This window comes from Gobio gobio, assembly GCF_949357685.1.
Source record: "Gobio gobio genome assembly, chromosome: 6".
Lineage (NCBI taxonomy): Eukaryota > Metazoa > Chordata > Actinopteri > Cypriniformes > Gobionidae > Gobio > Gobio gobio.
The window spans coordinates 46,499,594-46,520,173 of record NC_137102.1 but is presented as its reverse complement, the minus strand read 5'-3'; the positions used below and the strand labels follow the sequence as shown (position 1 = coordinate 46,520,173).

Below are 20,580 nucleotides of genomic sequence, written 5' to 3'. Positions count from 1 at the left end.
TTTGTTTTGGAATCGAATTGACTACACTGCTTTCACTGTATGTTTCACGCTGTCGGAACCTAAAATCATATGGTTTGTGTGTTTTTTTTAAACATGCAGTATGATAGTATATTTCAAAAATAATCTAAGTATATCTGGTTATGTCTGTAGGGTATTCTTGGTTCTGGACTGGCTCTGAAAGTTCAGGAACAGCACAGACAGAAACACTTTGAGAAACGCAGACATCCTGCAGCTTCACTAATACAGGTAACCAGAAACATGCCAACCACCCTTGACTAGAAACTTACATCAGGAGTACGGCTTTTTAGCTCATTCCTCAACAGCACATTGGCTTAACGGTCAATATTAAATATTGGTTTCAGGCTGCATGGAGATACTACTCCACCAACCCCGTCAGAGACGATCTCATCGCCACATGGAGATTCTATGAGACTGTGATCTCTCTGCCATGCTTCAGGTATCATATTCATACAATACATCTTTCACCAAAATGTTATTTGAATATCTTAGTTTTTATGTATTATTTTAGTTTGCTTACCTTTGTTTGCATTCAGCATGTGCGTTTTTATGATTTCAGTGATACTCATGACAAGATTTCACTTGTGTTATTCTTATGATTTCTGCCATCTCTTTAATGTTCATTTATTTTGTTTATATCCATGTGTGTGTTTGTTTGCATGCAGAGACAGCATCATCTAGAGGTCTACTAAAGGTTACAGTGAGGTACTCACTCTTGTGTGTGAACAACACTTGAAATAAATGAGCCCTATTTGAGCATATTCATATTCTCATAATGTGAAATCTGGTGCTTGTGTGATAGTTAAAATTCCAGGATAAACGCACATTAGGCCAGATTTACTAAACAGGGCTAATTAGTGTGAGAGCGCAATCCCATAAAAGCGCCTATGGGAGTGGAAAGTTCTGCGTATGATCTACGGACGATGCACAAATTAAAGAACAGACGCAGCCGGATCATTTCCATAATGACCAACACAATCTATTAAGAGAAGCGCAAATTAGCATCTGGTTTAAGACATGCTTTTTTTTAGGCCATTAAATAATGCCGCAAATACCAGTAAATTGACTAGCGCAACCCTTAGTAAATTCTTTTAAATACACTCCTCCCATAAATTTTGCGTCTGAAAGGGAAACTCCTACAAATACATATGCAAATAAGGTCAGCCGCAAAAATAACCCTGTCTAAGCCTTTTCAATGCTAACTTTTCACTGGGTGTCTTTAGTAAATCCTGATGGTAGAATATTTTTTTAACCAAAAAAAAGGGTTTGTGCTGGCGCAAGCTGTTAGTAAATCTGGCCTATCGTCTCAAATCATTCACTAGCGACTATCCTGAGCCAGGCAGGGATAAATATTGTCAATTTCAATCTTTTAAGAGGATGCTAGTAAAATATCTACTATAATTAATTAAAATATTTGTAATTTACTGTTGCTTGCAAAAAAAAAATTAGCAGTCAATATTTTTTAATGGCCAAATGGCAAAAATGTAGCGGCAATCCCCCTGTCACTCAAGTGACCACGCCCTTAATTATTCATCCCCCTCACAGTTGTCATGAAGGGCAAAATTAGCTGTATAGACCAAAACCACAATTTGTAAACATGTTTTTTTCTGCTGCAAAGTTGGGCATTTTAACATGGGGCTCATGAATTGCAGTTTAAGTCACTTCCATATTGGCTTCAAGAGAAACTGGGGGAGGTTGCCGCTTGCTTGAAAGGTAACATTTGCAACTACTGGCATGAGTTTGATGGCAGGACTCAGGGTTTATTGTTAACTAAAACTATTAAAAACAGTTTTGTTAATTGAAATAAAGCTGGAATAAAATGTAAATGTTAGATGAACTTAAGTTGAAATTGAAGAAATAAAGTGATTAACTGGAAATAATGAACTAAAACTGATATAAAACTAATTAAAGGGGCTATATGCGTTTTTCTGAAATTTAAACTCGCGACTGACACCTGTGGCCAAAAAACAGAACTGCTCTTATTTTCTGCTCGCTCTCGCAGCGGTGGTGACGTCACATCCGCAGACAGCGCGGGAAAAAAACGACCCGCCAGAAAATAGGAAAAATAGGATACAGGCTTATAGGTGCACCCACTGTGAGCGGACAAGGTGTCAGTATGCTCATCAGGAGATGTTTGAGTCATAAATGGTAAAATAAAAAGGCTATTGTTACGTTTATTTTGGGGAAAAAGTTGCATATAGCCCCTTTAAACCTAAATAGTAATATTTTAAATAAAAACAAATAAACAAAATGACTAAAAATGTCACAATTTAAAATGGAAAATTAAAATATTAAAATAAAAGGTAATTCTAATTAATAATAAAATAATATAATAGTGTAAACATACTAAAATAACACTGGTAAGACTATCTGTTTGTCCGGCCAATGGAAGTCATTGTTTTTATATAATTACTAGTGATGCTCTGAAATTAATTTTTACCTGAAATAGAAATTCATGTTTTAATTTAGCCAAAAACCAAAGTTTATTTAGCAATCAGTTAATTCTTGAAATGTATTTAATAATAAACACTCAAATAAATACATTTAAATTGCACATAAATCAGTTAGGTTAGGCATAAAGCATTTAGGCATAAAGTTCGATTTTTGTGTCGACTCCAATCAATTTGTGGAGTTGTAATGTGGTTGTAAAAAATTTATTTAAAAAAGAGTTTTCATGACAGATTTATTCAAACATACATTAAATAGATTAGGTAAAAACTAGTGCTGGTAATCAATAATAAAAAAACAACTAATTAATCACATTGTTTTCGGTAATTAATTGTTATTAATCGGAAGTTTTTAATCATTTTGGAGTTTTTTATATTTTTATATTTTAATAATTTCAGTTATTCTCCAAATTAAGGTAGAAACAATTTAAAGACAGCATATTTTAAATATTTGTTAACACCTTAATTTGCCCAGCACTAGTAAAAACATACATGTAATAAAATTAAAAAAAATTCTAGCTAGGCTTATGAGCTATGGACATTGAATGGCTTTCCTGAGGTAAATGTAACATTAAGTGACATATTGTTTACAAGCCGTTTTATTGACGTCTTTCCCCGGTTGAAACACTGATCATGTCTCGATTACATGAGACATGATTAATTTCAGTAAGTCGTACTGTATATTTCCACATACCTTCTGGTGTTTATTTTGTCCTATAATGAGTAGTAAAAAGGAAGAGGAAAGAAAACCCATTTCGAAAAATGCTGTTTCGGTGCATCACTAGTAATTACTTTTACATTTCCGTTCGGTGATGCTAAAATTACACACATTATCTTAAAAAAAGAAATTTAAACATTTAATTTAGCATTATTCACACTGCTCCCGTATTGACACTTTCCATTGTGATTTCAGTTCAGCAATACATAAACAAATGATATCTTGCACTATTCTGTTGATATATATTTGTTATTCTTTGTGGTACATGAAATTAATATAATTATTCACAAATATTACCACAGTTATATTAATTTATATATGCATTTTATATATATATATATATATATATATATATATATATATATATATATATATATATATATATATATATATATATATATATATATATATATATATATATATATATATATACATTGTTGCTGTTTTCATAAGGTTTATCTGGGTTAACTAAATGTTTGTGTTGTTCTTGTCATCTGCAGGAAGGACCCTCTTGAGGTTATGGCTAGGTAAGTCTCTCTCTCGATCTCGCTCATTCCCTGTGTCTCTCGCTCACTGTTTTAACGATTTACAGCATCTCTGTGAAGTGTGAGATTAATGAATCTGTGAAATGTGTTTCCTTAAATAACTCCTAATAACCACCACCTCCATTAATTCAGTGCCAAAGGCGTAATGGCCAGCAGTGCGTTTCTGTGTGTGTGTGTGAGAGAGATTGTCAGAGCTCGTTTCTTAGTTTGGGGACACGTGTACAGCAGTTCTATATGTGATATTACAGAGTCCATTAGAAAAGAGTGAATTATGGATCACTGATAGATGGTGGTGTCAGAGCAGAGCGAGGAAGAGGGAATGTGAGGGTGTGTGGGAGAATTTAATGGATGCTGGATGTGTGACGTCCGTGTCACTGTAAGGAAAATGATGGGAAGTGTTATTAGCATGACGAGCTGTGACAAAGACGGACTGCGTATATAATAATCATAAGTATCAGTTGTCCTTGACCTGGACACTGGCCTGACAGTCCGTTTATTAAAAGACGGAAGATTTACAGATAGAAACAGGCAGAGTTGGATTGAGTGCTGTGCTTGTTTGTGTCGCCTGACCCGAGACCTGTAAGCCATGTTCGGTACAGATCAGAGATCAGATTACACATTAAAACTGCTAACACTCTAGTGCAAAACACACACCTACGCAAATACTCGCGTACAAAAGACTAGTTAGCTGGGAAACTTGTAGCCTGACATTATCACTGTCAGTGACCTACCAAACAAGTCCAAATGGTGAAACCAGACCACCCACACATTTGCTTTGCTATCGTGGTAAGGACTTTTCATTCACTTCTATTATTTTTGTTACTGAGCTAAATATATTTGATCTACCTAGTGTTGTGAATCAAGAAAAGCTTTTTCTTCAGAATTGTTTTTTGATGTTTGCTTTGTCATTGAATGTCTTGACAGCACATCTTTCTATTTCATTGTCCACAGTGTAGTCCAATTTGGGAACAAACGACTCTTATGAACTGATTCGTATCAGTGAATCAGTCCAAATGATTCACAGATCACAGACTTAAATCAGTGTAATTATTGAGTGGTTGTTTATATGACAACATGTAGTTAAAATATACACATTCTAAACAGAGTTTTGTTGTAATAAATGCTTTTGTTAAAAAAATAAAAACAAATACTAATATAAAGAGCCCTTTAAGAAACACGGAGATGGGATGCTTTTATGTTCAATCACAAAAATTGTGTTGTCTAGCAAAAGTATTGCGTTGGCCAGAAAAACGTTCCATTTGCACACAAAAGTTTTGCGTTGTCTTGCGAAAGTATTATGTTTCCCTGAAAATAATAATAATAATAATAATAATAATAATTTGTAACATTTATACAACGCTTTTCTAGGCACTCAAAGCGCTTTACATGGAAGGGGGGAATCTCCTCAACCACCACCAATGTGCAGCATCCACCTGGATGATGTGACGGCAGCCATAATGCGCCAGAACGCCCACCACACACCAGCTGATTGGTGGAGAGAAGACAGAGTGATGAAGCCAATCAGTATATGGGGATTATTAGGGCCATGATTGACAGAGGCCAATGGGCCAAATGGGATTTTTAATGAGCACAGAGAGTCAGGACCTCGGTTTAACGTCTCTTCTGAAGGACGGTGCTCTCAGACAGTACAGTGTCCCCATCACTATACTGGGGTGTTAGGACCCACACAGACCACAGGGTGAGCGCCCCCTGCTGGTCTCACTAACACCTCTTCATTTCTCAGATATCATTTCTATCATAAAACGTCTCGGTTACGTATGTAACCCTCGTTCCCTGAGGAGGGAACGGAGACGTACGTTAGTGACTAACGAATGGGGGTTTCGCTTAGAAGCCAATCATCTTCATCGTATTCAACAGCGCCCAATGGCAGTGCCAATGCCATGGGCATGCGGAATTTGCATGCGTAACTCCGCCCCACCTCGTGGGTATATAAGGAAGTACGCTGCGAACATCGCATTATGTTACTGCTGCAGGAGCCAAGACTGAACTCCACGTTCCAGGCAGCACAGCTGACGTGGCTAAGGAAACGTACGTCTCCGTTCCCTCCTCAGGGAACGAGGGTTACATACGTAACCGAGACGTTCCCTTTCGTTCAGTCACTAAGACGTACGTTAGTGACTAACGAATGGGGGATCCTATTCAACAACGCCACTCAGCTGTCATCCAGTGCCCTGCGTAAGTGTGAGATCCCGCCACTTAAGGCCCTAGGACTCCCACTTATCACAGGATTACCAAGGTACACTGGGAAGCATATCCCAGTGAGGGAATGCCAAAATGCCTACCGTAGGGAGGACTTAGAGAATACACATATGACCCGCTGAGGGCTGCATATGGAAGATCACTAGGGTACCAGCCGAAGGTGGATTTTTAACCCTAGGGGTGGCAGGGACTTGCCAAGGGAAAGACACCTGCTCACTGAGGAGGCTTACGGTGGGAATACTCGTGTGGGGGTCGCCGGAGGGGAACCAAGCACACGGAGCACCTGGCCGGACATGAGGGTCTGGGCTCGAAAGGGCAGACTGAACTGATGTCGGCGTAAGCAGTGCTGGAGGAGCTCAGGGCTCTCGGGGAGCTCACCTGAGGAAAATATCGCACGTATCCAGTCATGGGAGTGGAATGGCGAGCAAGCGAAGACACCTGAGCCTGGCCCATTACCGGCCACCCGTAGGGGCGAGTACATAGTCGGACACTGGCTCCACTCGGAGATTGTAGAATCTGGCGAATGTGTTGGGTGTCGCCCAGCCTGCAGCTCTGCAGATGTCTGTTAGCGAGGCGCCATGCGCTAGAGCCCAAGAGGAGGCCACACTCCGGGAGGAGTGTGCCCTCACACCAAGGGGACATGGTCGGCCTTGCTGCTGGTATGCCAAAACAATGGTGTCCACTATCCAGTGAGACAACCTCTGCTTTGAGAGAGCGCTTCCCTTCCGCTCTCCACCATAACAGACAAAGAGCTGGTCTGAGGTCCTGAAACACTGCGTCATGTCTACGTAGGCGCGGAGAGCGCGTACTGGACAGAGCAATGTCCAAGGCTGGGTCTGCCTCCTCCAAAGGCAGCGCTTGCAGGTTCACCACCTGATCTCGGAACGGAGTGGTAGGAACCTTGGGCACATATCCGGGCCGGGGTCTCAGGATCACGTGAGAGTTAGCCGGCCCGAACTCAAGGCACGCTTCGTCAACCGAAAATGCTTGCAGGTCCCCGACCCTCTTAAGCGAGGCCAATGCGGTCAGCAGAGCCGTCTTCATAGACAAGAGCTTAATCTCGGCCGACCGCAAAGGCTCAAGGGAGGCCTCTACAGAGCACTTAAGACTACTGAGAGGTCCCAAGAGGGAACGAGAGGAGAGCGAGGAAGATTCAGTCTCCTCGCCCCCCTCAGGAACCTGATGATCAGGTCGTGCTGCTACTTACCTTATTGTCTCCCAGGAGATCGTGGTAGGCAGATATTGCGGCCACGTACACTTAAGGGTGGAAGGAGACAGCCTTCGTCCCACCCCCTCCTGGAGAAACGAAGCACAGACCCGATCGGGCATTTCCAGGGGTCTTCCTGGCGGGAAGAGCACCATGTGACGAAGAGGTCCCACTTCAACGCATAGAGGTGTCATGTAGACTCTGCCCTAGCGGAAGTGATGGTAGCGACCACCGCAGGTGGAGGCTACTCAAACCAGCCGCGTCCCGTCCAGAAGCCACACGTGGAGCTTCCAGAACGCTGGACGCGGGTGCCAAAAGGTGCCCCGTCTCTGAGTGAGGAGTCTCAGAGGAATAGGCCAGGGAGGGGCTGTCGCAAGGAGTAGCAGTTCTGAGAACCAGGTCCGGCCGTGCCAACGGGGCGACCAACATGACCTGCTCCTTGTCCTCCCTGATCTTGCACAGTACCTGTGCGAGAAGGCTCACTGGGGGAAACGCATAATAGCGTAGCCCCGACGACCAGCTGTGCGCCAGTGCATCCGTGCCGACCATAGGTCAGGGAATAATACAGGGAGCAATGGGAAGAGTCCTGGGAGGCAACAGGACTACCTGTGCGTCGCCGAACCGTTCCCATATCAGCTGGACCGTCTGGGGATGGAGTCTCCATTCTCCAGGAAGTGGCTGAAGCCGTGAGCTCGTAGGCTGCACGGTTCAGGACTCCCGGGATGTGGACAGCATGAAGGGACCTCAGATGCTTCTGACTCCAAAAAACGAGATGGCGGGCGAGTTGAGACATACGGCGGGAGCGTAGACCGCCCGGCCGTGTCGTCTGTCCTGACTAGTACATGTTGACCCTTCAGCAACGCTCGGAAGCGGTGCAGGGCGAACCGTACTGCCAGCAACTCGAGGCAATTGACATGCAGAAGGCGCTGGGGTCCTATCCAGGATCCCGCGGCTGCTTGTCCATTGCACATGGCACCCCAGCCCATGGATGACGCATCTGTTGATACAACAAGATGCCTGGAAACTCGTTCTAAGGACACTCCGGTCCGTAGAAAACTGAGGTTCGACCACGGGGAGAGAGTCTGTAAGCAGGCCCGAGTCACTTGAACCCGGAGCGTGCCAGACCGCCATGCCCATCTCGGGACTCGATCGCGTAGCCAGTGCTGAAGCGGTCTCATATGAAGCAACCCGAGCGGCGTTACCGCGGCTGCAGATGCCATATGCCCCAGGAGCCTCTGAAACCATTTCAGTGGAACCGCACTCTTGCCCTCGCGGCCTGCCCGTAGCTCTGCAGGACCACGCCACCGAAGTAGACGAGCCCACAGGCTTTGGGAGGGTGCTTAGGACAGCCACACCACGCCACGTCAAGCCCTCTGTGGACACCGTAGTGCGCAACAGAGAGTTCAACAGTGGGGGTGAGGGGGCCCCAGTGTACCCTAGGCCGCGGCCCCATCAAGGGCAGAGAAGGCGGAGGAGGCCACCAAACGATCGCGGGAAGCACGGGGACTTCCAGGACCGCGTGATCTCCTCATGCACCTCGGGAGCGAAAGGCATTGGGGGCGGGGCCCAACAGCTGTCGGGTGCCGTCCCCAAAAACCAATCGCGCAACCACGAGCACTCGCGACTGGGCGGAGTTCCACACCAGCGCGAGACTCGCGGCTGCCCGAGATAACATGGCTGTCAACCTTAGGTCGGATCAGGCAGCGCTGACACACCCGGAGGCGGAGCACAACTCCTAATCGTCATCCCCAAAGGACTCCAGCCCACCTTGGGATGCGGCGATCGACATCTCACTGCTATCTGGAGCGTGAACGAAACGAACGAGGCGTCAGAGACGGGCCGCTGTTTCAGTCCAACACTCGCGGGTTTAAGCAATGTGCAAGAGGGGGCGTGGCCCGAGGAATGATCGTCTGGTTCTTAATACCACGGCACCGCACTCAGGTCACCCTGGCCACCAGCCAAAGTACCGCCTCACTCGGAGACGGTAGATTGGGGTGTGGCAGAGGGGACTCTCTCTCCTCACGGAGATCACTGAGTCTCGACCGCAACATCGCGATGGTCACGTTCCCGCAGTGGGAACATGACGCATCCACAAACACTGCCCGAACGTGCTGAAGCCCAAACACATCGAGCAGTGAATGTGCCCATAGACAGCAACGGAGATCGATCGCACCCGGAAGTGCACGGGCGAACCGTCTTGAAAAAGACGTGCCACGCGCAAGCTCTTTTTGTGAGAGGAAAGCTCTGCAGAGTGCCGAAGCGCCCAGGGAAACACACACACAGCTGTTGCAGATCACTGCACAGATCAGCAGGCAGGCAGCATGAGATCGCTGGAACGCGCCGTAACACCAACACCCTGGAGAACCGCTGGTCTCTCGAAGACTGAAGAGAAGACTTCAGAATTCAGGCTTGTAGGAGTGAAGAGATCCTCTTGGCTCCAGAGCAGAAACATAATGCGATGTTCGCAGCGTACTTCCTTATATACCCACGAGGTGGGGCGGAGTTACGCATGCAAATTCCGCATGCCCATGGCATTGGCACTGCCATTGGGCGCTGTTGAATACGATGAAGATGATTGGCTTCTAAGCGAAACCCCCATTCGTTAGTCACTAACGTACGTCGTAGTGACTGAACGAAAGGGAACAAAGTTTTACAAACATTTTGAGAGAAATAAAGTTTTAAAAGGAAAGTTTTGTGAATGAATGCAAAGTTTCTCGGGGGAGGCATAAAAGTAAAAAATCATTGAAATATAATTTTTTTCGTCAAATTTTTCCATCACAATGTCCTCTTTAGGAGCTCTGTACCAAAGTATTGTATTGTTTAGCATTTATGTTTAGTTAAGACTAATTATTGATTTGGAGCACTGCTTTTTCAAAAATATTCAGTCAAATAATCAATAATAGATTTTTTTTTTTAAGTGGAATCAGAATATATTTTATAGAAATAATAGATTCCCTTATACATACTCATTAAAGGCACAATATGTAATTTTCGCTGCTAGAGGTCATTTATTCAAAACAAAGGCGTAATGACGCCGTGAATGAGCGTGGAATCATGGGAGTTGTCGTCTTCACCTCCACAGCTGATGGAAAGCAATCTGACGAGACTCCATGTTCTTGTGAGAGCTAACGCCAAGTTCAGACAGTTTTCAAACTCGTCGGATCACTGCTCTTTTCACACTGCACGACTATTTGGGGTAGCATTCAGTCACTCCTGTGTTCACACTGCACGATGGATCGGCAACAGGGGGTTTCACACTGCATGACTGTACAAGTGGATCCCGTCCGCAAACTACGTTTCACAACCAAACACACGTGAGATGTGACAAGTAAACAGCGCAAGATCACACGTGCGTCAGACCGGAGTTCTCGCGCGAGACTGGAATTGTTATTAAAAATATAGACTGCAGAAAGCTTGCCATCCAAATTGTCTGTGCGCTGATTTGCAGCGAAAAGGAAAAAAAGATTATGGAGGAGGAAATGGTTGGGGAGATGCGGGGATCAAGGATTGTGTTCTGCAAAGAGAATTTGAGGTAAATAAATAATTTTGCACCGTGCTGCTGTTGCGGCTGGTCAAGCAAATGTTTGTGCTTTGTTTCTGTTTGATATAATTGTAAATATATCTATTAACTGATACTGATATTCTGGTCTATAACTCCTCCCTGAACCTCCCACTGCCCTGCATCTCACTCTCTCATTGGCTGTAGGTCATCGCCAATGGTATTTTCAGTCAGAACACATTTCACACAGCAGGATTTTGAATCGCCGACAGGTCCAGATATTTAGGACCTGACGACTCATTGGCAATTCTCTCGGATTCGGATTGCATCTTTGATAATTCATACTGCGTGATTTTCACTCGCGTGAGCGAGCACTGATTTGCCTATGATTTTGGGCATTTGTCTGCGATTTTACAAAACCTGTTTGCGAAGTCAAAATCGGGGCTAAAATCAGCCAGTGTGAACTCGGCATAATGTATTAAAGTTTTATTAACGTTACTGTAGTATAAAGCAGAGTGGAGGCGAGAGCCTGGTACATTTTACGTTGCTGTTTTTATGGTGCTTATATGCCGCAGTCGTTTTGTTGGTGTTTTTTTTAAGATTAAAGGTATATTTAAACTTACGTTTAATGTCCGCCTCCTCTTTCCCTGGACTTGGACTTTGTTACAGTTACGTTTGATCACTTAAAGTAACATTATTTTATTTAATTCTAATGAAATAGACGCAAGTGCTGAAATATTACTCATACGTCACTTTATCTGACGAAATTAAAATTGTGTGGTTAGGTAACGCAGCGCTGTTTTACTTGGTCCAAACAATCATACTAAAAATACATTTGAGTGTGTTGAAAGTTATGTTATAACGTTACTCTGTGCATTCGCTCGGTTGATGGTATGAGTCACTTGTTGCACATTGCAGTAAGCTAGATCGATATTAGAATATCATATTAATAAAAGCTAAATTGCTATTAATAAAAGCTTGTGTTGCTAAATTGCATGCAATTCATTTTTAAATTATATTATACAAATTAGCATTGTCTCTGAGGCATGGTAAAAACAAGTTACTTGCGGTAAATCAAGAGATTCCAACAATAAGACTAATTGTGTTGAGGTACATAACGATGATTCGTTTTCTGCCGATGAATGTACCCAAACAGTTTCTCACCTGTCTAATAAAATACATAATATATTAAAGCGTCTTTGGTGTTTCCGTGGATTCTATGGAAGTAAAAAATCGTTACCGGAAATCGAGGGTAACGCGGATATGACGTCATTGACAGGCGACGCATTGACACAGTCCGTCACACTGGTTAAAATAGCTGATTCCTCTGGATTTAAACATTGTTGGAAACATTTGGGATAATGTAAGTACACAAGTCAACAAACTATATAACCTTGTTCTAGTAGTTTTTGGATATTTGAATCCAAAAATCTTACATATTGTGCCTGTAAACGGAACCTTCACACAAACCTTTCTGCAGTTTTGCATTTTCATTAAAAGTTTATAAAGTGTGTAGAAGATTTCAGATCTTAACTTCATTTAGTGAACATTTTGTCCCCGCAATGTAATCTAAACCTGACCCACTGGTACAAATGCATACACACTCACACACACACACATACAAACAAAGGCAAATAGCTGGGAAACCTGCAGCCTGACATTATCAATGACCTTCTAAAACAAGTCCAAAATGGAGAAACTGGATCATACACACACTGTTAAGTAGCTCTTGATATTTTCCATTCTCCTTTCTTTTGTTCATGTGGAATCTATGCGTTGATTCTTTTCCTGTCTGTTCTCAAGTTTTCACTGCTTTCCTGTATGTCCGATGAGCTCCTGTCTACAACAACAACACACACACACATACTGTAAACACTCAGAGTCATTTTTCAATCATTAAAACCCTCTCAGACAGTTTGAATCGACTGTAGACAGATTGTGTTTTGTGTGTGTGTGGGAAATTGTTGTATCAGTAACTGGTTGGTAATCAGCTGTAATTGTGGAGCATTTCAAGATGTTTTAGTCCCTCTCACCACTTCAATCTTCCTCTTTTCACTGTACTCAAGAGATACTGTGTGTGTCGCAGTGCATAGTCTGTATGTGTGTGTGTGTGTGTGTCCATCCTTGGGGACCCTTCACAGTAGAATGCCCTGCGTTGTTTCTTTGGAAGGATTTAGTTTCTCCTGCAGGAAAGTTTGTGTGTGTGCCTGTATGTGCGCACATGTATGTGTGTGTGTGTGTGTGTGTGTGCAGGCCCGCATTAAGACAGATGCTCTCATAGAGCCCTGCACACCTATGCATAGACCTACTGCCAACATACACACTTACATTAAACTAGTTAAGTAAAGTTTGTCAAGATAAACTTTGATGTTGGCTCAACAGCCTCAACGGCCCACTTAATTTGAAGATCCAGTAACCATCACAGGCGACTTTATACACTGCCATTCAAACGTTTGGGGTCTGTGAGATTTTTTTTATGTTTTTGAAAGTCTCTTGCTCACCAAGGCTGCATTTATTTGATCAAAATTATAGTAAAACGGTAATAATGTTATAATATTATTACAATTTAAAAGAACAGTTTTTTATTTTAATATATTTTAAAATATAATTTATTCCAGTGATGTCAAATCTGTATTTTCAGCATCATTACTCCAGTCTTCAGTGTCACATGATCTTTCAGAAATCATTCAAATATGCTGATTTGCTGCTCAAGAAACATTTCTTATTATTTTCAATGTTGAAAACAGTTTGCTGCTTAATAATTTGAGCACAAAACCAGTCATAAGTTGCACGGGTATGTATATATATATATATATTTGTGTGTGTGACCCTCGAGCACAAAACCAGTCATAAGTCGCACGGGTATATTTGTGGCAAAAGCCAACAATACATTGTATGGGTCAAAATTATAGATTTTTCTTTTATGCCAAAAATCATTAGGATATTAAGTAAAGATCATGTTCCATGAAGATATGTACATTTCCTACTGTAAATACATATTAAAATAGTAGTAGTAGTAGTAGTAGTAATATGCATTTCTAAGAACTTAATTTGGACAACTTTAAAGACGATTTTCTCAATATTTAGATTTTTTTGCACCTCAGATTCCAAATTTTCAAATATCTTAACAAACATCAATGGAAAGCTTATCTATTCAACTTTTAAATGATGTATAAATTTCAATTTAATTGAAATAATTTTGGAACGCCTGCTTTTACATGCACATTAACCTTTATTGATTGATTGAAGTTTATAAAGTTCATGACATCCCATTCTTAATCCGTAGGGTTTAATATGGAGTTGGCCCACCCTTTGCAGCTATAACAGCTTCTGGGAAGTGTGTTTATGGACATTTCTGACCATTCTTTTTGAAGCGCATTTGTGAGGTCAGGCACAGATGTTGGACTGGCTCGCAGTCTCCGCTCTAATTCGTCCCAAAGGTGTTCTATCGGGTTGAGGTCAGGACACTGTGCAGGCCAGTCAAGTTACACCACACCAAACTCGCTCATCCATGTCTTTATGGACCTTGTTTTGTGCACTGGTGCGCAGTCATGTTGGAACAGGAAGGGGCCGTCCCCAAACTGTTCCCCCAAAGTTGGGAGCATGAAAAATGTATTGGTATGCTGAAGCATTAAGAGTTCCTTTCACTGGAACTAAGGGGCCAAGCCCAACCCCTGAAAAACAACCCAACACTATAATCCCCCCTTCACCAAATCAGTCAGGCAAGTGCCGTTCTCCTGGCAACCGCCAAACCCAGATTCTTCCATCAGATTGCCAGACAGAGAAGTGTGATTCATCACTCCAGAGAACACGTCTCCACTGCTCTAGAGTCCAGTGGCGGAGTGCTTTACACCACTGCATCCGGCGCTTTACATTGCACTTGATAGATGCAGCTGCTCGGCCATGGAAACCCATTCCATGAAGCTCTCTACACACTGTTCATGATCTAATCTGAAGGCCAAAGTTTGGAGGTCTGTAGCTATTGACTCTGTAGAAAGTTGGCGACTTCTGCGCACTGTGTGCCTCAGCACCCTCAGCTCTGTGATTTTACGTGGCCTATCACTTCGTGGCTGAGTTGCTGTTGTTCTCAATTGCTTCCACTTTGTTATAATACCACTAACAGTTGACCGTGGAATATTTAGTGGTGAGGAAATTTCACGAATGGACTTATTGCACAGGTGGCAACCTATCACAGTACCACACTTGAGTTCACTGAGCTCCTGAGAGCGACCCATTCTTAATGTTTTTAGTAGCGTCTGCATGCCTAGGTGCTTGATTTTATACACCTGTGGCCATGGAAGTGATTGGAACACCTGCATTCAATGATTTGGAGAGGTGTCCCAATACTTTTGGCAATATAGTGTGTATATATATATATATATGAAATTTTACGTGAAATTATAAATCTCTTCACTATTAATCAATTTAATGCAGCCTTGCTAAATAAAAGTTCATTTTTAAAACGTTTTAAAAATGTAAACTGTTTTTTATTTTGTGAGAAAGAGATGGCTCTGTGTTTTGAGAACTCTCAATAAGAATGACTAAATTATAAGGAATAATCAAAAAAACGTGTTCAGAGCTCATCTGTTATTCTGTCTCTTCATCAGTCAGAAGCTGAGTTTGTTGGAACGGGTGCGGCTGTCAACTCCGAGAGCATCAACGGTGAGGGCCCGTGTGATGATGCCTGCTGCGAATCCTGAAAGTGTGTCAGGGAACTGCGGCCCAGCGGAGGCGATTGAGGAGAGTCCATCAAAAGAGGGCAAACCAGCAGGGTTCAGTAACAGAGAGAGGTTCAGAACTGCTTTCAGAATGAAGGCCTACGCCCTGAGACAGAGCTCAGAGGGTATGACACACGCACAAATTACATGTCCCTGCATTCATATACTCCAGATGCATTTTTAAAAGCTGAACTTCTCCAAAGTTCTAAACTTCTTGAAAAAACAGTACCAACAGACATATGCATACATAATGTACATTGATTTGTATATACTCTTAGAAATATGTACACTATAATAATAGAGACACTCCATCAAATACATAGTAGACACTCACACAATGCAATTAATCTGACCTTGTTTTGGTGTTTGATTGTAGATACAGGTGGTCTTCCTGACCCCACGCCTGAAGAGAAGGGCTTCCCACCTGACATACTGTTGGAGGAGATGATTCCAACTCTCAAATTAGTGATAAGAGCACTGCGGTATACAAATATCACATTTTATTTGATTTTATTTTTTTTATCACTAAACATTCACAGCGTGTGCTACGGTTCAAAGATTTGGGGTCAGTAAGATTTTCTTTTTTTATGACATTATATTATTTTTATTTTCTTATATAATATTTTTTATTCAGCAAGAATGCATTAAATTGATTTTGTTTGAGATCACTATACTTATATTCAAAAATGACAGTAAATACATTAATAATGCTACAAAAGATAAATTCTGTATTGTTCTTTTGAACTATTCATCAAGAATCCTGAAACAAAACTATCACTCTTTTTACAAAAATATTTTTCAACATTGATAATAATAAAAGTTTATGTGTGTGTGTTGAAGGATCATAATGTTCCTGTTGTATAAGAAACGTTTTAAGGAGACTCTGAGGCCGTATGATGTAAAGGACGTGATTGAGCAGTATTCTGCTGGACATCTGGACATGCTTACCAGAATCAAATATCTACAGACACGGTAACACACACACACATTAAAACATACTCATATTTTTTAAGAAATAATATATTGCCTCATTGAAATATATTGTCCTATTTTTATTTTGTGTAAAAAACAAAACAAACACAATCTAATATTTGTTTTGTTTCATCTTCAGACTAGATCTGATTCTGACACCTGGACCGCCTCTCACTCCAAAACACAAGAAACCCCAGAAAGCACCTTTTCCATACCCCTCCCAGCAGTCACCTAGGTAAAATCACTCCTAAAAAATACTTCAAGTATATTTTATGTGTCTTTTTACGTTTTTATTAACTTACTTTTATTAACTCTTTCCCCACTAGCAGGTTTTTTTTTTAAGTTGCTGGCCAGCACCACCACTTTTTATTATCTTCACAAAGCTTTCATGGCCCCCCAGAATATTTTGTTGTATGAATATCTGAACATAAAATATTTTAAAAAAGAACAGATCCTCTGCTTTAAAAAATAAAAAACAAATTATTCTAGCTTTATGCATTATTTTATATCAACACTTGAATGTGGGTAAGTTTAATTATAAAAAATGTACATTTTGAACAAAAAACAGAAAATCACGATTTTGTCAAAGACTACATCTGTATTGAATGATAAAAAGGTAGAAGTAGAAAAGACTATACCTCTTTGTGGGTTTGACAATTCATTCAGTAACGTTAGGCAGTTTTGATTTATGTTGTTTAATGTTTGATGATCACGTTATATTACGAGTTTATAAGCAATGCTTCTATCACTTATTTCGATCTGAGCACATGGTCTGAAGCACAGGTGCACTTAGGGCATGTCCGAAATCCACTTTTGCTAATTTAATGACGGAAAAAACGGTCGGTGCGCCAGGTGCATGGTCCAAAAGGATTGTACCTATTCTCTTTATGAGTCATGGGTGTGTTTTGGACATAACGTGCCACCTGTAAATATCTAAATAAAAAATATTAGTAGTAGTAAAATGCATTGCTAAGAACTTAATTTGGACAACTTTAAAGGCGATTTTCTCAATATTTTTATTTTTTTGCACCTCAGATTCCAGATTTTCAAATATCTTAACAAACATCAATGGAAAGCTTATCTATTCAACTTTCAAATGATGTATAAATCTCAATTTTAAAAAAAATACATACAAATATAGGCCTAAATTTTATTGCCAAAAGTTTTGGAATGCCTGCCTTTACTTGCACATGAGCCTTCATTGATTGATTGAAGTTTATAAAGTTCATGACATCCCATTCTTAATCCGTAGGGTTTAATATGGAGTTGGCCCACCCTTTGCAGCTATAACAGCTTCTGGGAAGTGTGTTTATGGAAATTTCTGACCATTCTTCTAGAAGCGCATTTGTGAGGTCAGGCACAGATGTTGGACTGGCTCGCAGTCTCCGCTCTAATTCGTCCCAAAGGTGTTCTATCGGTTTGAGGTCAGGACACTGTGTAGGCCAGTCAAGTTCCACCACACCAAAACCCCCTCATCCAGGTCTTTATGGACCTTGTTTTGTGCACTGGTGCGGAGTCATGTTAGAACAGGAAGGGGCCATTCCAAAACTGTTCCCACAAAGTTGGGAGCATGAAATTGTCCTAAATGTCTTGGTATGCTGAAGCATTAAGATTTCCTTTCACTGGAACTAAGGGGCCAAGCCCAACCCCTGAAAAACCACCCCACACCATAATCCCCCCTCCACCGAACTTTACACTTGTCACAATGCAGTCAGGCAAGTACCATTCTCCTGGCAACCGCCAAACCCAGACTCATCCATGTGATTTCCAGACAGAGAAGCGTGATTCGTCACTCCAGAGAACACGTCTCCCCTGCTCTAGAGTCCAGTGGCGGTGTGCTTTACACCACTGCATCCGACACTTTGCATTGCACTTGGTGGTGTAAGGCTTGGATGCATGCACCTGGCGCATCGACCGTTTTTTACGTCATTAAACTAGCAAAAGTGGACATAAACCAATCAGAGTGTCATCGTTTTAAGTTTCCTCAAATTAGCAACGCGCCAACAATGCACCTGAACACACCTCATTTTCAGACCAGCACGCCCATGGGAGTGTGTAGAGTGCATTTACTATTTAAACAATGTGGCACAGTACGTGAAAATGATAACTGCGTCAGGCTGAAACTAGCAAAAAACACGCGCCTGGTGTTGCATTGCGCTGGGTGTATAATAGGGCCCATATATACCGTATATGTATATATGTATGTATATTTCACGAGTTCAAACTTATATATCATTTATAGAGAGTACATTTAAAATGCGTATTTGACGTGCTGTCCGGGGGGAGGGCTTTGAGCTCGGAATTTGGCCCGAAACCAGTACCCCCCGTGTATGTAAGTGGTTAGAACTAAAAGTGTGGAGAAGGGGTGGTGGAGGGATGCTAATAAACTGTCAATAAAACGGAGGTAGGACTGCTGTGTATATATACACATCTATTGTTGATTGGCTGAGTGCTCTCCACTTGTGTCAATTATCTGAACGTGCTCCTCCTGAACCTTGTTAATAAAATATCATATATATATATATATTGCATTTATTATATTCATGAACCCCAGACATGCAAATCCTCTAGCTACATGTTGTTAAACATGCCATAAATCCATGTTATATATTATGGCCTTTATTGATGCTGAATTTCTGAAAATTTTATTTTTTATTTATATTAATTCATATGAAGTAGATATAACCGCTCTCATTTGAACTCTTTCACTCAGATTTACTTTCCCTCTGTGTCTTTTTCTCCCAGACAAGAGTCATATCTTGCCAAAGCAAGCCTGCCAGATCCTGAAGACCAAAGCATGATGGGTAGATTTGTGCGAGTTGAAAGACAGGTACTCATGCACTCTGAAAGCTCGTTGTGTGTCTTAATGAATTGTTTGGCTAAACTTTGTTGCACCACCCTCACAGGTGGAAGACATGGAGAAGAAACTGGATTTCCTGGTGGATATGCATATGCAACATGACCACACGGGCCCCGGCCACATGACCATGGAGCGCTGCGACCCCACGTTGACCGTTAGCGTCGCAGGCGACCGCGTGTACTGCAGCTACGGCCTGCCACTGCACAATACACCGTATTATACGCAATCCAACACGCACCCAACAAGACCAACCGTCCTGCCCATCAGCCCACTGCCAAGCCACTCCCCGTCCTCCAACGTCAGCCAATCGGGAGGGCACAGGGTGGGCACGCCGCTGTCGCTGTTGTCGGTCACTCACGAGGAGCTGGAACGTTCGCCCAGTGGATTCAGCATCTCCGCCGAGAAAGAGGAGGTCACGGGCAAGGCCTCGGGGTTAACGACGGGGTCGAGCTGGGGCCGCGACCGCCGATATTTAGCGGAGGGCGAGACGGATACGGACACTGATCCCTTTACCCCCAGCGGACCTGTTCCACTCTCGTCCACCGGAGACGGGTTCAACTCCGATGGAGCGTGGGGAACACCACCCTAAAGACACACACACACTCTTTATAAAGACTACAGACTTTGTACAGCACAAAACGACACATAAAGACACAGACATAATACTCGTCATATCTAAATATGTATCCACTTCACGCTTTACCCCTGCAAAGTAGGGCTGCACGATATATTGAAATAAAATCGATATTGCAATATGGTTTAGTGCGATTGTCAAATCACACACACTGCGATTTAACTAAATACATGTGCTGCTCATATAAACGCGTGCAGCCCATGATACAGTGCTTCACGGGACCACGGGCTGCCTGTGAGAGTTTCACTCTGAAACCGGCAGCGCATACATCTATTTGCCAGCAACCTGTCAAAAATAATAACGGTGATGGTTTACATTTAAAAAATAAAGAAATGAAGACGTAAGTATTAGTATTTTAATATTACAGCGACAAAAAAAGAAAAAATTAAAGTCGCCATGAAATCAAAATTGACAAATCTTATTTTTTTAATGGAATATTGCAGTATTTATTATAAATGATTTATCTGTGCACATCATTATTTTTCATGTGACTCATAATCTTTAATCAAAATAACCTGTGTTTACTGACATGAGGGCGGGGCAAACTGCCACTCACATGACATCACAGCAAAAACAAATCACAACCATCAAATCTACATTTGTTCTTGTTTGAAAAGCCGTTTCACTCGGATATACACCACAACAGGGAAGTTTATCGCAGAAAGTCTATCGCAACTTCTGTTTCATGCCGACCTTAATTTTACAGTTACAAAAAAAATTGTTTAAGATTATTATATAATAA

General features: G+C 41.9%; 1 protein-coding gene across 1 annotated transcript in view; it reads left to right on the top strand.

The window, feature by feature from the left end:
- Positions 1–19,793, top strand: part of kcnq3 (potassium voltage-gated channel, KQT-like subfamily, member 3) — a gene marked incomplete at both ends in the record, with an annotated part of 68,806 nt that extends 49,013 nt beyond the window's left edge. Inside the window, 9 exons of the mRNA XM_079818897.1 lie at positions 151–246; positions 363–457; positions 3,684–3,710; positions 15,262–15,497; positions 15,749–15,854; positions 16,213–16,344; positions 16,484–16,579; positions 19,090–19,174; positions 19,251–19,793. Of these exons, the coding sequence (XP_079675023.1) occupies positions 151–246; positions 363–457; positions 3,684–3,710; positions 15,262–15,497; positions 15,749–15,854; positions 16,213–16,344; positions 16,484–16,579; positions 19,090–19,174; positions 19,251–19,793 (1,416 nt within the window). The remainder of the gene's footprint in view (positions 1–150; positions 247–362; positions 458–3,683; positions 3,711–15,261; positions 15,498–15,748; positions 15,855–16,212; positions 16,345–16,483; positions 16,580–19,089; positions 19,175–19,250) is intronic.
- Positions 19,794–20,580: the final 787 nt, after the last annotated feature.